General features: G+C 43.8%; 1 protein-coding gene and 1 long non-coding RNA gene across 2 annotated transcripts; one reads left to right on the top strand and one right to left on the bottom strand.

Annotated features, from left to right (window-relative positions):
- Positions 1-4,381: 4,381 nt before the first annotated feature.
- snorc (secondary ossification center associated regulator of chondrocyte maturation) lies at positions 4,382-12,959 on the bottom strand. Its single transcript, XM_085439067.1, has 3 exons — positions 12,843-12,959; positions 5,527-5,685; positions 4,382-5,395 (listed from the first exon to the last, which is right to left on the bottom strand). Exons 1-3 carry the CDS (start codon positions 12,919-12,921, stop codon positions 5,286-5,288), a joined length of 348 nt encoding a protein of 115 aa, XP_085295193.1. The 5' UTR covers positions 12,922-12,959; the 3' UTR covers positions 4,382-5,285.
- On the top strand, positions 11,942-15,825 carry LOC146687704 (uncharacterized). Its single transcript, XR_014916380.1, has 3 exons — positions 11,942-12,074; positions 14,852-14,970; positions 15,124-15,825. It is a non-coding gene; the product is annotated as an uncharacterized LOC146687704 (long non-coding RNA).
- The last annotated feature ends 1,043 nt before the right edge of the window (positions 15,826-16,868 follow it).

The raw sequence follows: 16,868 nt of genomic DNA, 5'->3' as shown, positions 1-16,868 counted from the left end.
CGCACTTCTCCTTTTCAAACCTTTGTTGTTTCATCACCACTTCCTGACTGTGCCACACATCATGCATGTGTTCAAATATGCATTATAGCTGTTTAAAATCAAAGTAACATGAACCTGCCCTGCACGTCTGCTGGAACTCTATTTTTGTGTAAACATCTGAAGAAACTAGCAGCAGCACTCACGATGATTATGTTTATGTTTAAGTGGCAAGATATTTTCCTAAAATGACTGTGGGCTTTATCCTGATAGGCTGCTTACCCCTCTCTATCATAATGGACTTTCTTTTTTTTTTTTTACTTTGACTGGGTTGGACAAAAGATAAAATCTACGTGCTGTGACTTAGCCGTTTCATGTTGATGTTTGATTTGAGTAGTTGTAGGCCTGTAAGGCTACATGACTGGCCTATGATATTACAAATCCACTGCACCACATTGCAATTTAAGGTAAATGTGCCTTTAAGGTTAGAATTACGCAACACAGACTACTAGCTAATTTGCATTATCAGCTAATCTATGCCAGTAGCTACTTTAAGAAGTGTGGCTTTGGTGCTTTAAATCAGAAAAGTTTATTTTGTCTTGTAATACTTTCAGTTTTAGGTTTGGGTTGGTTTACGCTGTGAGAGATAACAAGAGGTACCTGTTATTGGTTCAGATATGCTCCTGAAGGCTTGGTTAAAGGTTATATAAAAAATTTAGACAGTATAAAAACATGGGCACATGACTATTATGATCTCAGTCACTCATTTTGGGTCATACTGAATAGAAGATGAAGTTTCATTTGAAAATCTTGGTCATTCCTAGTTTTAAAATGGAGGATTGTCAGTGATATGAAACTGCAAAGTCATTAGCTAACCACTTGCGAATGACAAGTCATGACCCAGGGAGAGACGGTTTCAGTCAGACCCACCCTTTCCTCATCACATCTGGGGGGAGGGGGGGTTGCAACCAAGATGGCAATGTTGCTCAAAATGGGACTTAAGAAACCAATGGGTGGCATCATGTCAGCTACATCCACCTTTTATCCTGCCTGTGACCAGAACCCAAAGTGTGACCTTTCCCTAAATCAAAATAAATGGTTTTGTTGCCAGAACCTAACTAAAATGTGTGGCCTTCTTGGTATTTATTGTTTTAGTCTTGATCTGCATGTTTGATTTGGCAAGGATTTTATGACGGGCGTCCTTTCTAATGCAACCCTCTCCATTTATCCCTACTCCAGACCAGCCCTTGTGTGGCTAGGGGACATAATATTTATCGCCTAAAAATTAAAACCTAATATGGTAAATATTGTAGTACTTGCACATTTGCTCAACAAGTGAAAGATTTCCTAGTCGGATCGTGAGAGAAGTCACAAATTTCTTGACGTCAAGATGAAGTGTTATTGTTATTTATCCTTAGTAAAATCTGAACATCTGTGGCTTTTTAAAGAAATCCATCCTCGTTGTTTGATATATTTCACTAAAATAGTAGCAGTGAGCTAGTCGGACACACTGGAGAAATCCAACAGCTGTTGAGAAATTTTAAGTTGAACCAAAGTGGTAAGCCAACCTAGTGACCAGCAGACCAACTTTACCATCTTAAGTTCTGCAGTCTTAGCAAAGGATACGCTACAAGGTAGAACACATATCAGATGTAGACACAGGCTGCTGAAAATGAATCAAGCTGAGGAAACTGTTATTGATAAAAAATCTTGCCTAATACCACAAGTTTTTTTCATTCTCTTGCGGTTTGTTTCCTCAAACTTGGAATTTCCATCATTATTTACAAATTGATTTGCATGAATCGTAAGAGATATGAATATAATGTGAATGTAGATTTATATAATATAAGATGTAACATTTGATCAAAATTAAATATAATACTTTAATGCTGAATATAAAGACCAGGCCTTGTCCATGTGACTTCCCTGCATGGTTTTTCTTTTTTTTAGGTCAACAACTAGTTTGTTTACAGTCTCTCAGCAGTCACTATTAATAAAGCAAGATGCCTCCAATACTGTGATTTCAGTAGTAGTGCTGTTATTAGTAAACGTACCGCTATGAGTTGTCCTATGTGAAAGAAAATTTCTGAACACTGCTTTCAAAGCCCTTTTCCTTTTAAGTCTGTGAGAAGCTGCAGAAGCAGATTTAGACTGTGATTATGTTTAAGAGTTTCCTGGTTTCATGTACTGAGATGACTTAACTGAATTTAAAGTGTGAGAATGTGCCCACAGCTACACTTCACAGCTTGAAGTTACCGTCATCAGTCACCAGAGAAATATAGTTAAATTCAAGTACGTGAGAAGAGATCGAATTGTGCTTTCAGTTTTAAACTCGGGAAAAAAAATGCTTTCACTTTTGGGGAAATCATATGACACTTTTTTGTTTCTGTAAATGTGTTTCTTTGTATGCAGTCATGTGAAAAAAGTATGCCCTCTTCCAGTTCTAATGTTTTCAGGACATAAAAAGTCATCCGGTCATTGCCAAGTTCTTAAGAAAATACAACCACAAATGAACAACAGCGGATAACATACTACACCGTGTCTTTATTCAACACAAGCTGAGCTAGAATGCAGATACGGTGTGGGAAAAACTAAGTACGCCCCCTGATTCAGTAGCTTCAAGAATCACCTTTGGAAGCAATAACCTGAAGTAGGTGTTTTCAGTATGACTTTCTTAGCCTCTCACATTGTTGTGGAGAAATTTTGGCCCACTCTTCTTTAGTCTTGCTTCAGTTCGTTGAGGTTTGTGGGCATTTGTTTACGCGCTCTAAAAGCCTCGCCTCATCATTTCATTTGAGTTGAGGTTGGGACTTTGACTGGGCTTATTACAACTCCGTGAATCTTTTCTTTCTTTTCTCCTCAGGATATTTGCTTTGTTGCCTGGTCCAGTTTCATCCAAGCCTTAGATGTTGGAAATATAGCCACACGTTTGATTCCAGAATACTTTGGTACACAGAGGAGTTCATTGAGGACTCAGTGGCTACAGGTGCCTGTGGCTACAATATAAACCCAAATCATCACCCCTCCACTGCCGTGCTTCATAGCTGGTATGAACTGTTTCTGCTGATATGCTGAGTTTGCAACGTTGCCATGCTGTTCTGAACTGTGCTGCCATGTTCTTTTTAGAGAAAGGTTCTCTTGGCATCCCGTCTAAACAGGCAACACTTCTTCAGTCTTTCACTGATTCTGCTTTAATGGACTTTAACATTTAACATGCTAACTGAGGCATGTAGTTTTTTGCAGTTTCTCTGAGCACTGCACGGTCTGGGCTTGGGTGAATTTGCCAGGGTGTCCACTGTGAGGAAGACTGGCAACTGTCTTTAATGTTTTCTCCTTGGAAAGGTGAATTTCAAATTGTTTGAAAATGGCCTCATAAATCTTTCAAGATTGATGGAAAGCAACAGCTGTTTTCCTAAAATCATTGCTTCCTAAAATGCCCTTAATTCTTGTCACTGAGTTAGCACACACCAGCTGATGAGTTAATTTGATCAGTTTGAAAGTGTATTTGAGTTGCAGCACCTGTTATCTACTTACTCTGTTAACTCAGTATTGATTTTTTCACAAAGTACCTCTGAATTTTGGCTTTGTTTAGTTTAAATAAATTAAGACATGATGTGTGTCTTAATTCATTTATTATTTGTTTATTATTTGTTCATCTGTCCCGATTTTTTTTTTAAACATCAGAAGTGAAAGACGATATACTATAGTACAGGATGACTACTAACTACTAAAGACACATATCACATTTTAAAATTAATATTCTGAATTAAGAAGAAATAACAGTATTAGTTCTATAGTAAAAGTTAAAATTGAATAATTTCTGATGCGAGTCACTGTCTGGTTTTATGAAAAGCATTGAGCAAGGAGGTTTTTTCCAGTTGCCTTGTTTAGTTTTTGAAACTAAATGTGATGAGCAAGCAGTGAATAAGAACTGAAGGACATTGCTTGCCCATATGGTACTTATGACTTTTTAGTCACAAGGTGCCACGGATTATACCATGTTTCATCATGCTTATATATCTAAATGGTACCATAATTTACAAAGTGAATGTTTTGGTAAATATGAGCGAAAGCTAAGTACAAACCGATCAGGAAAGTGTTTACTGAAGTCAAACACAGAGGGACCAGTGGGGTCCCTTCCTTATAAACCCAAATAATTTGACTTCATCTTAGCAATCAGATACATGGCGCCCTGTTGGCCAATATAAAGAAAACAGCTTTAAAGCCCAAATGAATTGGCTTCAATTTTCAAACCCAAATGCGCATCTTTTATATACAGTCTGTAACTGTACACGAAAATGTATAATGTCTAAAAGAAAAAAAATTACAGTTAATTCAGTAATCATGTGCAATCACACACACACATTAAACTATTAAAATATGATTTAATAATTTTTGACTTGATGATAAAATGGCAGCATCCAGCTGTATGACTGAGGACTCTGGGTTGTACAGAAAAATATCTCATAATATACTATACTAATTTTCCTCCTGCAAAAAAAGACAGACAAAAAAACCCACACAAACATGCAAAGACAAAAGGCACATTCATCCAAGCACTAACTGCATATTTGCTCTGCAGGTACAAACAACACGTCTGTTTACTTTCATTGAAAAAGCCCCTTTTAAAGATGTTCTATTCTTAATTTGACTCTACAAATGTTTGTTAATGGTTTAATACAAACTTGAAAACTTTTGCACGGTGACACCTTGGAAATATTTTTGAAAATTACTCAGGTACAATTACTGAGAAAGACCAATAAAAACCTTCCATGTACGGCTAAAAAAAATTCAAATATATTTCTCACTGATTGGAAAAGTAAGACGCAGACAAACATAACCACAAACACTTCCTGCTAACATAGAAGCAAAATCATGTATTGAAGAAAGGCGAAACATTGAAATGACTGGAAAACAACATGTTTAAAAAAAAAAACAACAACCCACAAGTGACAAATGTGCTACAGCATTGCACTGGAAGAGCCAGCCAGTTTCTAAGATGGTTCCTTCAGCAACAAGTGGACGTGTTTGAGCAACAATTTGAGTATTTAGGAAACCTGCAAATAGTCAGTTAAGGACCCTGCCACAATTTTCAGCAAAGCAAAAGACACGTTTTACACAAAGGTCGAGCCTGGAGTTCAAAGATGGAACTGAGAAGCAACAGAGAAACACAGGCACACAAACAGTCATGGTTTACCAACACACACACACACACACACACACACACACACACACACACACACACACACACACACACGCACACACACACACACACACACACACACACACATAAACCATATGTGTTTCCTCTAGGAGGCGGTGAACTTCCTGAGTGTGATGACGATGAGAGCGAGGAGGACAGATGCTCCCAGGAAGACTGCTATAACTATGGCTGTGATGGCCCCTGGCCCCATGGCCCCTGCACACAGGCATATATATTTATTTATTTATATATATATATATATATATATATACACACACACAATTAGGAAAGAAAATTTATTTGGTGGTTGTGTGCATGTTGATCAGTCAAAAATGGGACAACTTTACCTTCCTCTTCGTTGAAAACTTCTGTGGCATCATCATAGTCGATGGTGGAGGGATGGTCTGTTAAGTAGTGGGTTTTGGGGGTGGTGTCGCTGGGTGGCTCATCTCCAGACACGGTGTCTTGGTTGTCCCTAGTTGCTGGGGCAGTGTCTAAAACAGTGTCTGCAGAAAAAGGACAACAAGGATAGCTTTTATTTAAAAAAAAAAAGAAAAGACATGGCTGATGTGCTGCATCAGCTATGATTGCATGTTTTCTTACTGAAGTCTTTCACTGCTCCTCCTTGAATCGCTACCTTATCGTGGTGGAGGGGTTTGTGTGTCCCAGGGATCCCAGGGGCTATGTTGTCTGGGGGCTTTTGCCCCCTGGTAGGGTCTCCCATGGCAAATAGGGTTACCGGGGCCCCGCCCTGGAGCCAGGCCCGGGGAGGGTGCCCGAGGGCGAGCGTCTGTGGCCGGGCCTTAGTCCATGGGGCCCAGCCGGGCACAGCCCGAAGAGGAGACATGGGCCCATCCTCCCGCAGGCCCACCACCCGCAGGAGGCGCCATAGGGGTCGGGTGCATTGTGTGCCGGGTGGCGGCCAGGAGCGGAGGCCCTGGCGGACTGACCCCCGGCTGCCAAGACTGGCAATGGGGACATGGAATGTCACCTCTCTGGTGGGGAAGGAGCCTGAGTTAGTGCGTGAGGTTGAGAGGTACCGGCTAGATATAGTCGGGCTCACCTCTACGCATGGCTTGGGCTCTGGAACCAGTCTCCTGGAGAGGGGCTGGACTCTGTCTCAGTCTGGAGTTGCCCCTGGTGAGAGGCGGCGGGCTGGGGTGGGTATTCTAATATCTCCTCGGCTTGCTGCCGGTACGTTGGGGTTTTTCCCGGTGGACGAGAGGGTTTGTTCCCTGCGCCTTAGGGTCGGGGAACGGGTCCTGACTGTCATCTGCGCTTATGCGCCGAGTGGCAGTTCGGAGTACCCAGCCTTCTTAGAGTCCCTGGGGGGTGGGGTGGGGGGGTGGGGGGGGGGGGGGTGCTGGGAGACTTCAATGCTCACGTGGGTAACGACAGCGAGACCTGGAGGGGCGTGATTGGGAGGAACGGCCTCCCTGATCTGAACCCGAGCGGTGCTTTGTTATTGGACTTCTGTGCTAATCACAGTTTGGCCATAACGAACACCCTGTTCGAACATAAGAGTGTCCATAAGTGCACGTGGCACTACAACGCGTAGTGAGGGTGTGCTGGGAACGTCTAGCAGAGGCCCCAGTCCGCGAGCTCTTCAACGCACACCTCCGGCAGAGCTTCAACAGCATTCCGAGGGAGACTGGGGACATTGAGTCCGAATGGACCATGTTCAGCGTCTCCATTGCCGAAGCTGCTGCAAGGTGGTTGGTGCCTGCCGTGGTGGTAATCCCCGAACCAAATGGTGGACACCAGAGGTGAAGAGAGCCACCAGGCTGAAGAAGGAGTCCTATCGGGCTTGGTTAGCCTGTGCGACTCCGGAGGCAGCCGACAGATATCGACAGGCCAAGCGGAATGCGGCTCGGGCAGTGGCTGAAGCAAAAACTCGGGTGTGGGAGGAGTTCGGAGAGGCCATGGAAAAAGACTTTCGGACTGCCTCAAAGAGATTCTGGCAAACCGTCAGGTGTCTCAGGAGGGGAAAGCGGTGCTCTACCTGCACTGTGTATAGTGCTGGCGGAGCGCTGCTGACGTCGACTGAGAAAATTGTCAGGCGGTGGAAGGAATACTTCGAGGACCTCCTTAATCCCACTGACACGTCTTCCGAGGAGGAAGCAGAGTCTGGGGATGAGGGGAATGACCCGCCAATTTCCGGGGGCGAGGTCACTGAGGCAGTTAAACAACTCCTTAGTGGTAGAGCCCCTGGTGTTGATGAGGTCCGCCCCGAGTTCCTGAAGGCTCTGGACGTTGTAGGGCTGTCCTGGTTGACACGCCTCTGCAATGTTGCGTGGAGATCAGGGGCAGTACCTGTGGACTGGCAGACCGGGGTGGTGGTCCCCATCTTTAAGAAGGGGGACCGGAGGGTGTGTTCCAACTACAGGGGGATCACACTCCTCAGCCTCCCTGGGAAAGTCTATGCCAGGGTGCTGGAAAGGAGAGTTCGTCCGCTAGTCGAACCTCGGATACAGGAAGAACAATGCGGTTTTCGTCCTGGTCGCGGAACACTGGACCAGCTCTTTATCCTCTCCAGGATACTTGAGGGTGCATGGGAGTTTGCCCAACCAGTCTACATGTGTTTTGTGGACTTGGAGAAGGCATTCGACCGTGTCCCTCGGGGTGTCCTGTGGGAGGTGTTGCGGGAGTATGGGGTGTCTGGCCCATTGCTACGGGCCATTCGATCCCTATACAACCGTTGCAAGAGCTTGGTTCGCATTGCCGGCAATAAGTCGGACTCGTTCCCGGTGGGTGATGGGCTCCGCCAGGGCTGCCCTTTGTCTCCGGTTCTGTTCATAATTTTTATGGACAGGATTTCTAGGCGCAGCCAAGTGGCGGAGGGCTTTCGCTTTGGTGGCCTCAGAATCTCATCTCTGATTTTTGCGGATGATGTGGTTCTGTTGGCTTCATCGGGTGAGGGCCTCCAGCTCGCACTGGAACGGTTCGCAGCCGAGTGTGAAGCAGCAGGAATGAGGATCAGCACCTCCAAATCTGAGGCCATGGTTCTCAGCCGGAAAAGGGTGGAGTGCCCACTCCGGGTCGGGGAATAGTTCCTGCCCCAAGTGGAGGAGTTCAAGTATCTCGGGGTCTTGTTCACGAGTGATGGGAGAAGGGAGCCGGAGATCGACAGACGGATTGGGGCTGCAGCTGCAGTAATGCGGACGCTGCACCGGTCCGTCGTGGTGAAGAGGGAGCTGAGTGTAAAAGCGAAGCTCTCAATTTACCGGTCGATCTACGTCCCTACCCTCACCTATGGCCACGAGCTGTGGGTAGTGACCGAAAGAACGAGATCGCGGATACAAGCAGCAGAAATGAGCTTCCTCTGAAGGGTGGCTGGCCTCTCCCTTAGAGATAGGGTGAGACGTTCGGCCATCCGGGAGGGGCTCAGAGTAGAGCAGCTGCTGCTCCACATCGAAAGGAGCCAGCTGAGGTGGTTCGGGCATCTGACAAGGATGCCCCCTGGGCGCCTCCTGGGTGAGGTGTTCCAGGCATGTCCCACCGGGAGGAGGCCCCGGGGCAGACCCAGGACACGCTGGAGAGATTATATCTCTCGGCTGGCCTGGGAACGCCTTGGTATTCCCCCGGATAAGCTGGAGGAGGTGGCTGGGGAGAGGGAGGTCTGGGCCTCTTTGCTTAGGCTGCTGCCCCCGCGACCCGGCCTCGGATAAAGCGGATGAAGATGGATGGATGGAGTCTTTCACTGACGAGGCGCCAGGTTTGCTAACGGACCTGCTTGTCTTTGTGTTAGTTGGGATGCAAAACTGCATGCATGGGGCTTTCTGTAAGGACTCCAACAGCGTCTCTCTTGTCTCACTGGGTTAACAGCTCAGGTCTGGGTATAAAGATCTCTTTGTAGAAGATGAACATTTTATCCGTTTGAGGTCCAGGTAGAGTCTCTCAACATGTTTCTTTTCCCCCAAAAGGGTTCAGCCAATCTTAAACAGAACAAACAAACAAACATCCTGTAGGAGATGAAGTGATTTGCCGACTCTGCTCTCAACTTCAGTCGTCTCTTCTCCTTCCATCCCAAATCTTCTTTGTCTGGCATTCCTCTGCTCTGAGCATGTAGTCACCCTGAGACTTTTCACACTGCTGCAGTAGCCAGAAAAACACGATGTCTCTCTGGACTTAATTTTTTGTGTTTCCTAACCAATTTTTAGAGTTTAGGAAATGCTCACTTGGAGAGTTTAAACCACTTTAACGGCTTGGTAACAGCTTTGGCAATCGAACAGCTGTACAGATGTTTTTTAGAAGTTAGAGGGGGAAAAACTGATCATCATCTCTGCTTAAAAAATAAGCTCGATGTAGACAAGCCCACCCATTCAGACCCTCACAGATTCAATTATTCTGTCCTCAACTCTGCGCATACCAAAAAACCGTAATGCAAACATATTTACACTCAGCTATTTGACCCTACATATTTACTTTGTGGCCTTTGATGCCCTCAGGAAGCTCCTTCATCCTTATTTCAGGCTCAAATGCACCTTATTTAGTTGCTAACAGAAGGGAAAACACGACAAAATTACTGAAACTAGTGCACATCATATCATGTCTTGTTAGCGGCAGTATCTCTGAAATTCTGATACGCAGCCTGATGTCAGTATTGACTCAGAGTTGTGTGCAGCTTCCTGTCCTGTAGCTGGCTGAAGGTTTGGAGGCCCGGGCCTGTGGCCAGCTCAGGCATCAATGAGGCCTTCAGCCGAGGGCACAAAAGGCAGCTTGTGCGGTCACGCAGGGCAGCAGGCTGCAACCAGTAACAACCGGACAGGCTCTAGCCAGCCAGTGGCTGGGCACTGGATGTCAAACAAACTTGTTTATTAAATATTCTCTATGTGTGAAAGGCTGCACCTTCTGGACAGAATGATTTAATAAGAAGGTTAAAAAAATAATAACATGTTTTCCGTTGGGTTTGTTTCCATGAGGTAGGGTTTGAATCTAGTCAGGGAGCCACTAGAGAAAAAAAATATTATCTACTGTCTGTGCCTCAGCATGTTTGGACTCACAGTTCTTTCACATGACCACTCCAATGGTTTTCTTATAAATGGATTATAATCTCTATTAACGTGGTGATTGTTATTGTGATAATTAGTCAAGTTTGGATTTATATTATTAGAGTTTTTGATATTGTAACCATTCATGCACAACATTTAGCTGTTAAACTGCAATACACGAGTGCATAATTAGTTCATAGTTAATGGAATAATTCATTATAAAGCATTTATGATTTTTAAGGTATACCTACAGAGTCTCACAGAGCTGCATTTTGCAATGGCACATCATGGCACAGTTTGTACTACTCCCATTAAAAAACCAGCACAGTTCATTTTGATATATATATAATGAAGTGCCTGTGAAACAGTTCTGACGTTGGACATCTTATTTGTTGTTCACCTTTTTGTTAGAGCAAGTTCGCACTGTTTTCTGAAAGTAGCAGCACGCACCAGTGCTATGAGGAGTTTTCATTTCTAAAAATAAAAATGAGTTTTAGAAAGAAGTTATTTTCATTTTAAGCCCACAGAGCATTCAGAGCAACAAACAGCAACAGCAGCCTTGAGTTGTGTTAACATGTGTGCTATATATATAAAATGACAGTTTTGTCTGTCCGATTTAACCATGTGAAGTGTGAACCAGGAAAAGATATTTTGTTTTTTGAACCTTCTAACAAATCAAATGAAATTACATATATGAATTTTAATTTGTAACATATTTGCTGCATCTGTCATTTACGTGCAGTTTCCTGCTCACAGTAGTAGCGCTCACTGCGTGCATATGTGTACATCGCGTTTTTCAGGGTGGAAAAAAATCTTTGCTTGTTTCTCTCTTTTTAAAGATACACAACTCCAGACGTTAGCCTTTCTTCTTATATAGCACAGACTCGCTACGCGTTTGGCAGGCTGTGGGCAGGGCTGATTTCAGACACTAAAAAGCACAGAGGCCCATTTGTTGGGGCCCCTGGCCTCCTTGCTCAGGATTTCACACAAGTCAGACAGGTGACAAAGCACGCAGACGAATGCATGTGTAAAGCAACCTGGCAGAGCATCGAAAACCACAAGTAATGCAGCCCAGACATGACACCGGTGGTGTTGTGTGCCCTCGCTTCGCCATCTTAAAATACCACAGTAGGTGGACACATTTTCCACAGTAAAATATTTGAAAAACAATTGGTGTGTGTTTTGGATTTTACTCTGAAACAAGGACAGCCTGAAGAGACTTTGTTTTCCATTTTCACATTACACAACTACACCACTGTCAAGGCTACGATTTTTAACACTGAGTGTATGTGAGTAATTATCACACTGTTTTTGCTTAAACTTCTTATTTGACATTTCTCTGTGTGTTTCCTATGCTGAGTCAACCAATGAAGCTGCCTGTCACGCTCATCTTGGATGATGTTGTGGTCAAGACTTGTGACAACAATTGACGACACTGCTGTATGCCAATGCAGTCGTGCCACTGCAAATTTATATATGAAGTCAGCAGAGATGCAACCTGTAGCCATGACGACTTGGCCTTATTAGCACACCTCCTGGCGGGAGTTTTTTTTTTGCTCTGTGATCCAACAAAGCATTCATTCGTCAGTGTTGGCAGGCATAGAAGACATGCTTTCACCTTGCAACTGCACCCTCCAAAGTTAGAACAGCCCACAAAATGTAAAAAGCTGTAGGCAAGTCATAACTCCTGCAGACTTGTCTTTCACAATATATGTAGGTGTTGTGTAATCGGTGACAGGTCACACATTTTTCTTTGCCTCTTTCCCATACAAGACAGGGAGGACCTTGTTGCCCCATTGCCCTCTTGACTGCTACTCTGACCTCTAGGCCTGAGAGCCAGTCTACAGTCTCCCGAGGTTTTCTCGAGTGAATCTGAGATATATTCCAAGGAAACACTGGCAGAGGTAAGAGAAAGTGAAAGAAAGAGCAGTGATGTGGCAATCTGTCAAGGGCTATTTCAGATTGTCAATCCAAAATAGCCCTTATTCAGAAAACCAACAGTTTTTGTGTGAAATGTTCTTCTTACCATCTCTAAATTCTCTTCACGCACATAAAATGCACTCCAGAGGTACCAAAATCCAAACCAGCACTACGCTGAATCACTTCAGCTTAGCTCGAGTGAGAGGGCGGCGGGTTTGAGTTTCATACGAACATCAGGCAAAGCAACTGAGTCATCCTGTTCGTCAAAGAGCAGCTTTCACAGCTCTCTCAGTTCTCACAACTGCATCATTTACATCAAGCCGCCGACACACACATCAGGCCCTCAGTGTGCCTTTGTGGGAAAAATGACATGAATACACAAAGTTTTTTGTTTGAGAGCTGTGAGAAACGCAGGCAACATTGTCTAAAAACCCTAAAAATGTACTCATATATAAGAAAAGCTCAGCTATAATAAAAGAAAATACTTTCTTCTTTATGGAGATTATGAAATTATCTCAGTGTCTGTAAAGAAATCACCTCGACCTACTTAAAAAAATGTAAGAAATTAATTTGCCCACATTTAAAATGCGACAGGCTGATGCTTTCTTTGCGGTTTTGCATGTTTCGTTCTGAAACATTTCCACCTCCATTAACTTCTGTGCAACCAGGTGATCTTTATTGTGTATTCCACAAATGTATTCCACAAATATACATACATATATATATATGTTACTCAGAACTAGAGGTTTTACCTGCATGGACGAAGGCTACCAGGAGGCTGAAGAGTACCAGCAGGGCAACTCTGCAGATGCTGCTGCTGTTATGAACCATGGCGGCTGCAAGCGACGAGCGTCTCCAAAAACTCCTCAAGCAGAGTCTCTTAACGAATAGCTGAGTCTGTGAGGGGAGCAGGAGAAGAGTACGGGGGAGCACAGAAGGGAGAAAGGTGAGGGGAAAGCAAGCAGGAGAGAGAGGGATGGTGGGTGGAACTAGGTGTGCACAGGATTTTCTGGACAGTGTGGACCTTGTGAACACATCATCACGGGGGCCCACCCACTCCACAACTCCAGTCACATAGTTGGGGTGAGAGGTAAACATTCGGGCCTGGTCACATCACGCAGGCCTCTATTGGACATTCAATTCTTAAAGGAAATATCTGACTGCAAACTGGAGGATGTCAGTGATAAACTACGTACTGAGAAAATCTAAAGACAGTATCTTTGTTGATACTGCTTCAAATATGTGGACAGTATTTTAAAGGGGTGCTTCAGCAAACTGGCACTTTCAAAGAGTTGGCGGACTCTTCATAAAATACCAGCTTCTACATGTACGCTCAGGCGGATGGCCCAGTGATATTTTTCTTCCGTTCCTGTTAAGTCACCTGCTGCAGGAATTGCTTAGGCGACCTACCAGTGAGGTCATTTTTTTATTTCTGTCGGTTTACTTGTGGTCTGCTCTATCATTTACAAAAAACAGTTTTCATGTGTATTAGGGATCATTGTCCTGTTGGAAGCCCCAACACCCGTCTAGCTGTTGGTTTGAGGTGAAGGTGAAGAATATGGAGGTAGTCCTCTTTTATTATTTCATCCACTTTGTGCAATATACCAATACAACTGGCAGCGAAACAACCCCAGAGCACCACCACCATGCTGGAGAGCTGGTAAAGTGTTATTATATTTGAAAGCCTCACCTTTACCCCTCCAAACCCACCTCTGGTCATTGTAGCCAAATAGCTCAATTTCTGTAAATACGCCTTGGCCTTGTCAAGTTAAGAGATTTTGTAGAACCTTCAGCACACTTCTTAAAAGATTTGAGAGAATATATATATATAAGAGCCAACTCCGCCATTGCCTGGTCCCAAATCCAGGATGAGAAAAGAGGAGGGTTGGGTGTGGGGCTAGCAAGCCCATCCTCTAAAAAAAAGCCATGCTACAGAAACTGCAACAACAAGTACATCCCGACAACTGCCTGGACAGGAAGACTCCTCTTCAGTGGGGCCCATGATGCGTGCCGGTGAAAGCAAGCTCGCCGACAAGTCTTCTTACGACCAATGCCAAGACCAGGATAGGGACCTGTAACATCAGAACCCTGAACGAAAGTGGGAAGTCAGCGCAGGTGGCCAATGAGATGAGAAGATACAGCATCAAGGTTCTCAGACTATGTGAGACCCGATGGATCGGAAGCGGCCAGACCAGACCGTCTTCAGGTGAAACCATAATCTACTCCGGGCACGAAGATGCGGACCACAATCACACCCAAGGACTTGCGCTACTGTTGGCACCAGAGGCTACAAGGGCGCTGTTGGCATGGAAACCCGTCTCACCAAGACTCATGATAGCCAGGGGCAGGAAGATTACCATCATCCAATGATATGCAGACACTAACACAGCACAAGCAGAAGATATATTTAAGCCTGTATATATACTTTGACTCTGTGAGGATTAGAGAAAATACAAAACAAATTCAAACTTGCCCACCCGATTCTTGTTTTGTAAAGTCACTAAAGATGTATGTTGTCCAATCATTCTGCCCTGGAAAAAGAATAGTTCAAAGAAATCAAGAAAAGGCCAAAATTATCTTGACACGCATGGCAATGATGAGCACATATAAATTTCTGACCATGACTCATGGGTGTAGCCAACAATCTGGCAACGTAGCATGAGGACATTTCAGTTCCTATTTACCCTTTTGAAGATTGATTTGATTTTGTCACTGAGAACAACACAACAAGCCTAATCACTGCACATCTCTGTCGTTTTAGGGGCTTTTTCACAACACAGATCAGTTTCTGGCTGGATGCAAACCTGACAGGTGCTTCCTCTGGGAACTACAAAATCAGATTATCATAGAAAGCACAAACTATGATGACATCGTCAGCAGGTGCATCTCATTTAATACCGTTGAATTAAATATTAGATGCTAAGTGCTTAAATTATTAAGTATTACCAAGGGAACTATTTTCACATTTTCAGAACAGAACCAGTTTAACAACCCAAACTGTACTGATGGGGTCATTTTCCTCTTTCTCACCAGCAGGCTCCTGAGTGTCATTTGAGAACCGGCCTACATTTCCACTGGTTCGACCACAGATTATTATCTGGTACTAATGGCTGACATTGGGATGTATCTTCCAATCACTGTCCAATCAGCTTCTTTCCTATCATCAGTGCTCTCAGTAATTCTGACTTCAGGTTCACCAATCTTGTGGTGAAAGTATGCAGAACTGCTTCTAGGCTGGGTATCAGGGCCATGTAGGTGTAGCAAAGCTCACAGCATGGGAAGTCTGGCGCTCAGCATTTGCATTACCTAAATAAGCTCTTGTCACTGGAGTGTTTAGCCTGTGTCGCTTGTAAACTAGATTTTAGGCCCATTAACAAAAGAGTTCCCCTTCAACATTGCAGCTGCTCGTGAGGAAGCTGGAGCTGACTGCAAGTTTTCCAGTATTTCCTGTCTGCAAACTTACACTTACACTAACTTTAAAAATGTTTATGTTCAAAGATTTTGTGTTTATGTTAAAATCTTAGTCATCTCCTTGCGAACAGAAAAATAAAACTCTCTAGGGCTGTGGTGTCTTGAACAAGGTTTTGGTAGCAGATCCTTTGGGGCTTGTGGGACATCATGTATGTTGTGAACAGTACTGACTGTGAAGCACTGTGGTCAACATTGTTGTTTTAATATGTGCTATATAAATAAATTTTGATTTTGATTGAACTTGTACCAGAGCACCTAACTTGAGTCTGGGGAGGTAAAGACAGTTCAACACCTTGGGTTGTTTGTCAAGTCTCTTGTGCAGTTTTTGTGTTGTGGCAGGTGCTTTAGGTGTATCTTGGTCTGTGGTAATATGTAGCCGAGAGATTCACAGCCAAAGTAACTTCTGCAAAACATTTCATTGGAACAAGATGATTGTTATTCTTTTCAGCCATAGTTTTAGTGTTGTGGCTGATCACTATAAGTCGGTGGTGTTTTGATAAGTCATTCTTGGGAAGCCCATTCCTCATCACATGTTGATTCTCCAGAGCACGTGCTAAAAAATGTTTTGTTGTTTATGGGAGAATTTTTAATTTCCCCTTTGTGGATTTAAAAATATGACTTGACCATGTAACTAACACTAGCGCCAGCACTGTGGGAAAATGCAGTTTTACTTCCTCAATATCAGTAAGCTGTTTTTGATACTGTACTTTCGAGGCTTAAGTGTTAGTTTTGATTTAAAAAAAACAAAACAAACTGCTTATGTGGGAAAAAATTGAAAGAAATAAAGGAGCAAAAGTCTGGTTTACTGCACGCAAAATACATTAAATGGACTCTTTATTAGCTAAACCTTACTGGTACTGGGTTGAACTCCCATCTGCTTTCAGAACTGTCTTCAGTTAGATTAGTAGATTCAACAAGGTGCTGGAAACATTCCTCATATGACAGCATCACACAGTTGCTGCAGATTTGAGAGCCTCATATCTTCATATCTGCTTTTGTAACGCCACCTGGTGTGGTCTTCTGCTGCTCGAAACATCCAACCTGTAGCCCATCTCCTTCAAGGTTATTTTGTGCATGCTCTTCTTGGTTGTTTGAGTTACCGAAGTCACGCTTTCTTTTGTCTTTTTCAGATCATTCCCAGTTAATCCCAGAGATGGATGTATGGGAAAATCCCAGATGATCAGTAGTTTCTGAAATACTTAGACCGGCCTGTCTGCATCAACAATCGTGTCATGTTCACAGTTGTGCAAGTCACACTAATTCCCCATCATCTTGACCTTGTCCATGTGGTATATGTGATTGTATTA

The sequence above is a fragment of the Copadichromis virginalis genome, linkage group LG18, assembly GCF_057382275.1.
Source record: "Copadichromis virginalis isolate Kocher_CV1m ecotype Utaka linkage group LG18, C_Virginalis_male_GT1.1, whole genome shotgun sequence".
Classification (NCBI taxonomy): domain Eukaryota; kingdom Metazoa; phylum Chordata; class Actinopteri; order Cichliformes; family Cichlidae; genus Copadichromis; species Copadichromis virginalis.
The sequence above is the reverse complement of the archived record's forward strand: the minus strand, read 5'-3'. Positions and strand labels throughout refer to the sequence as shown.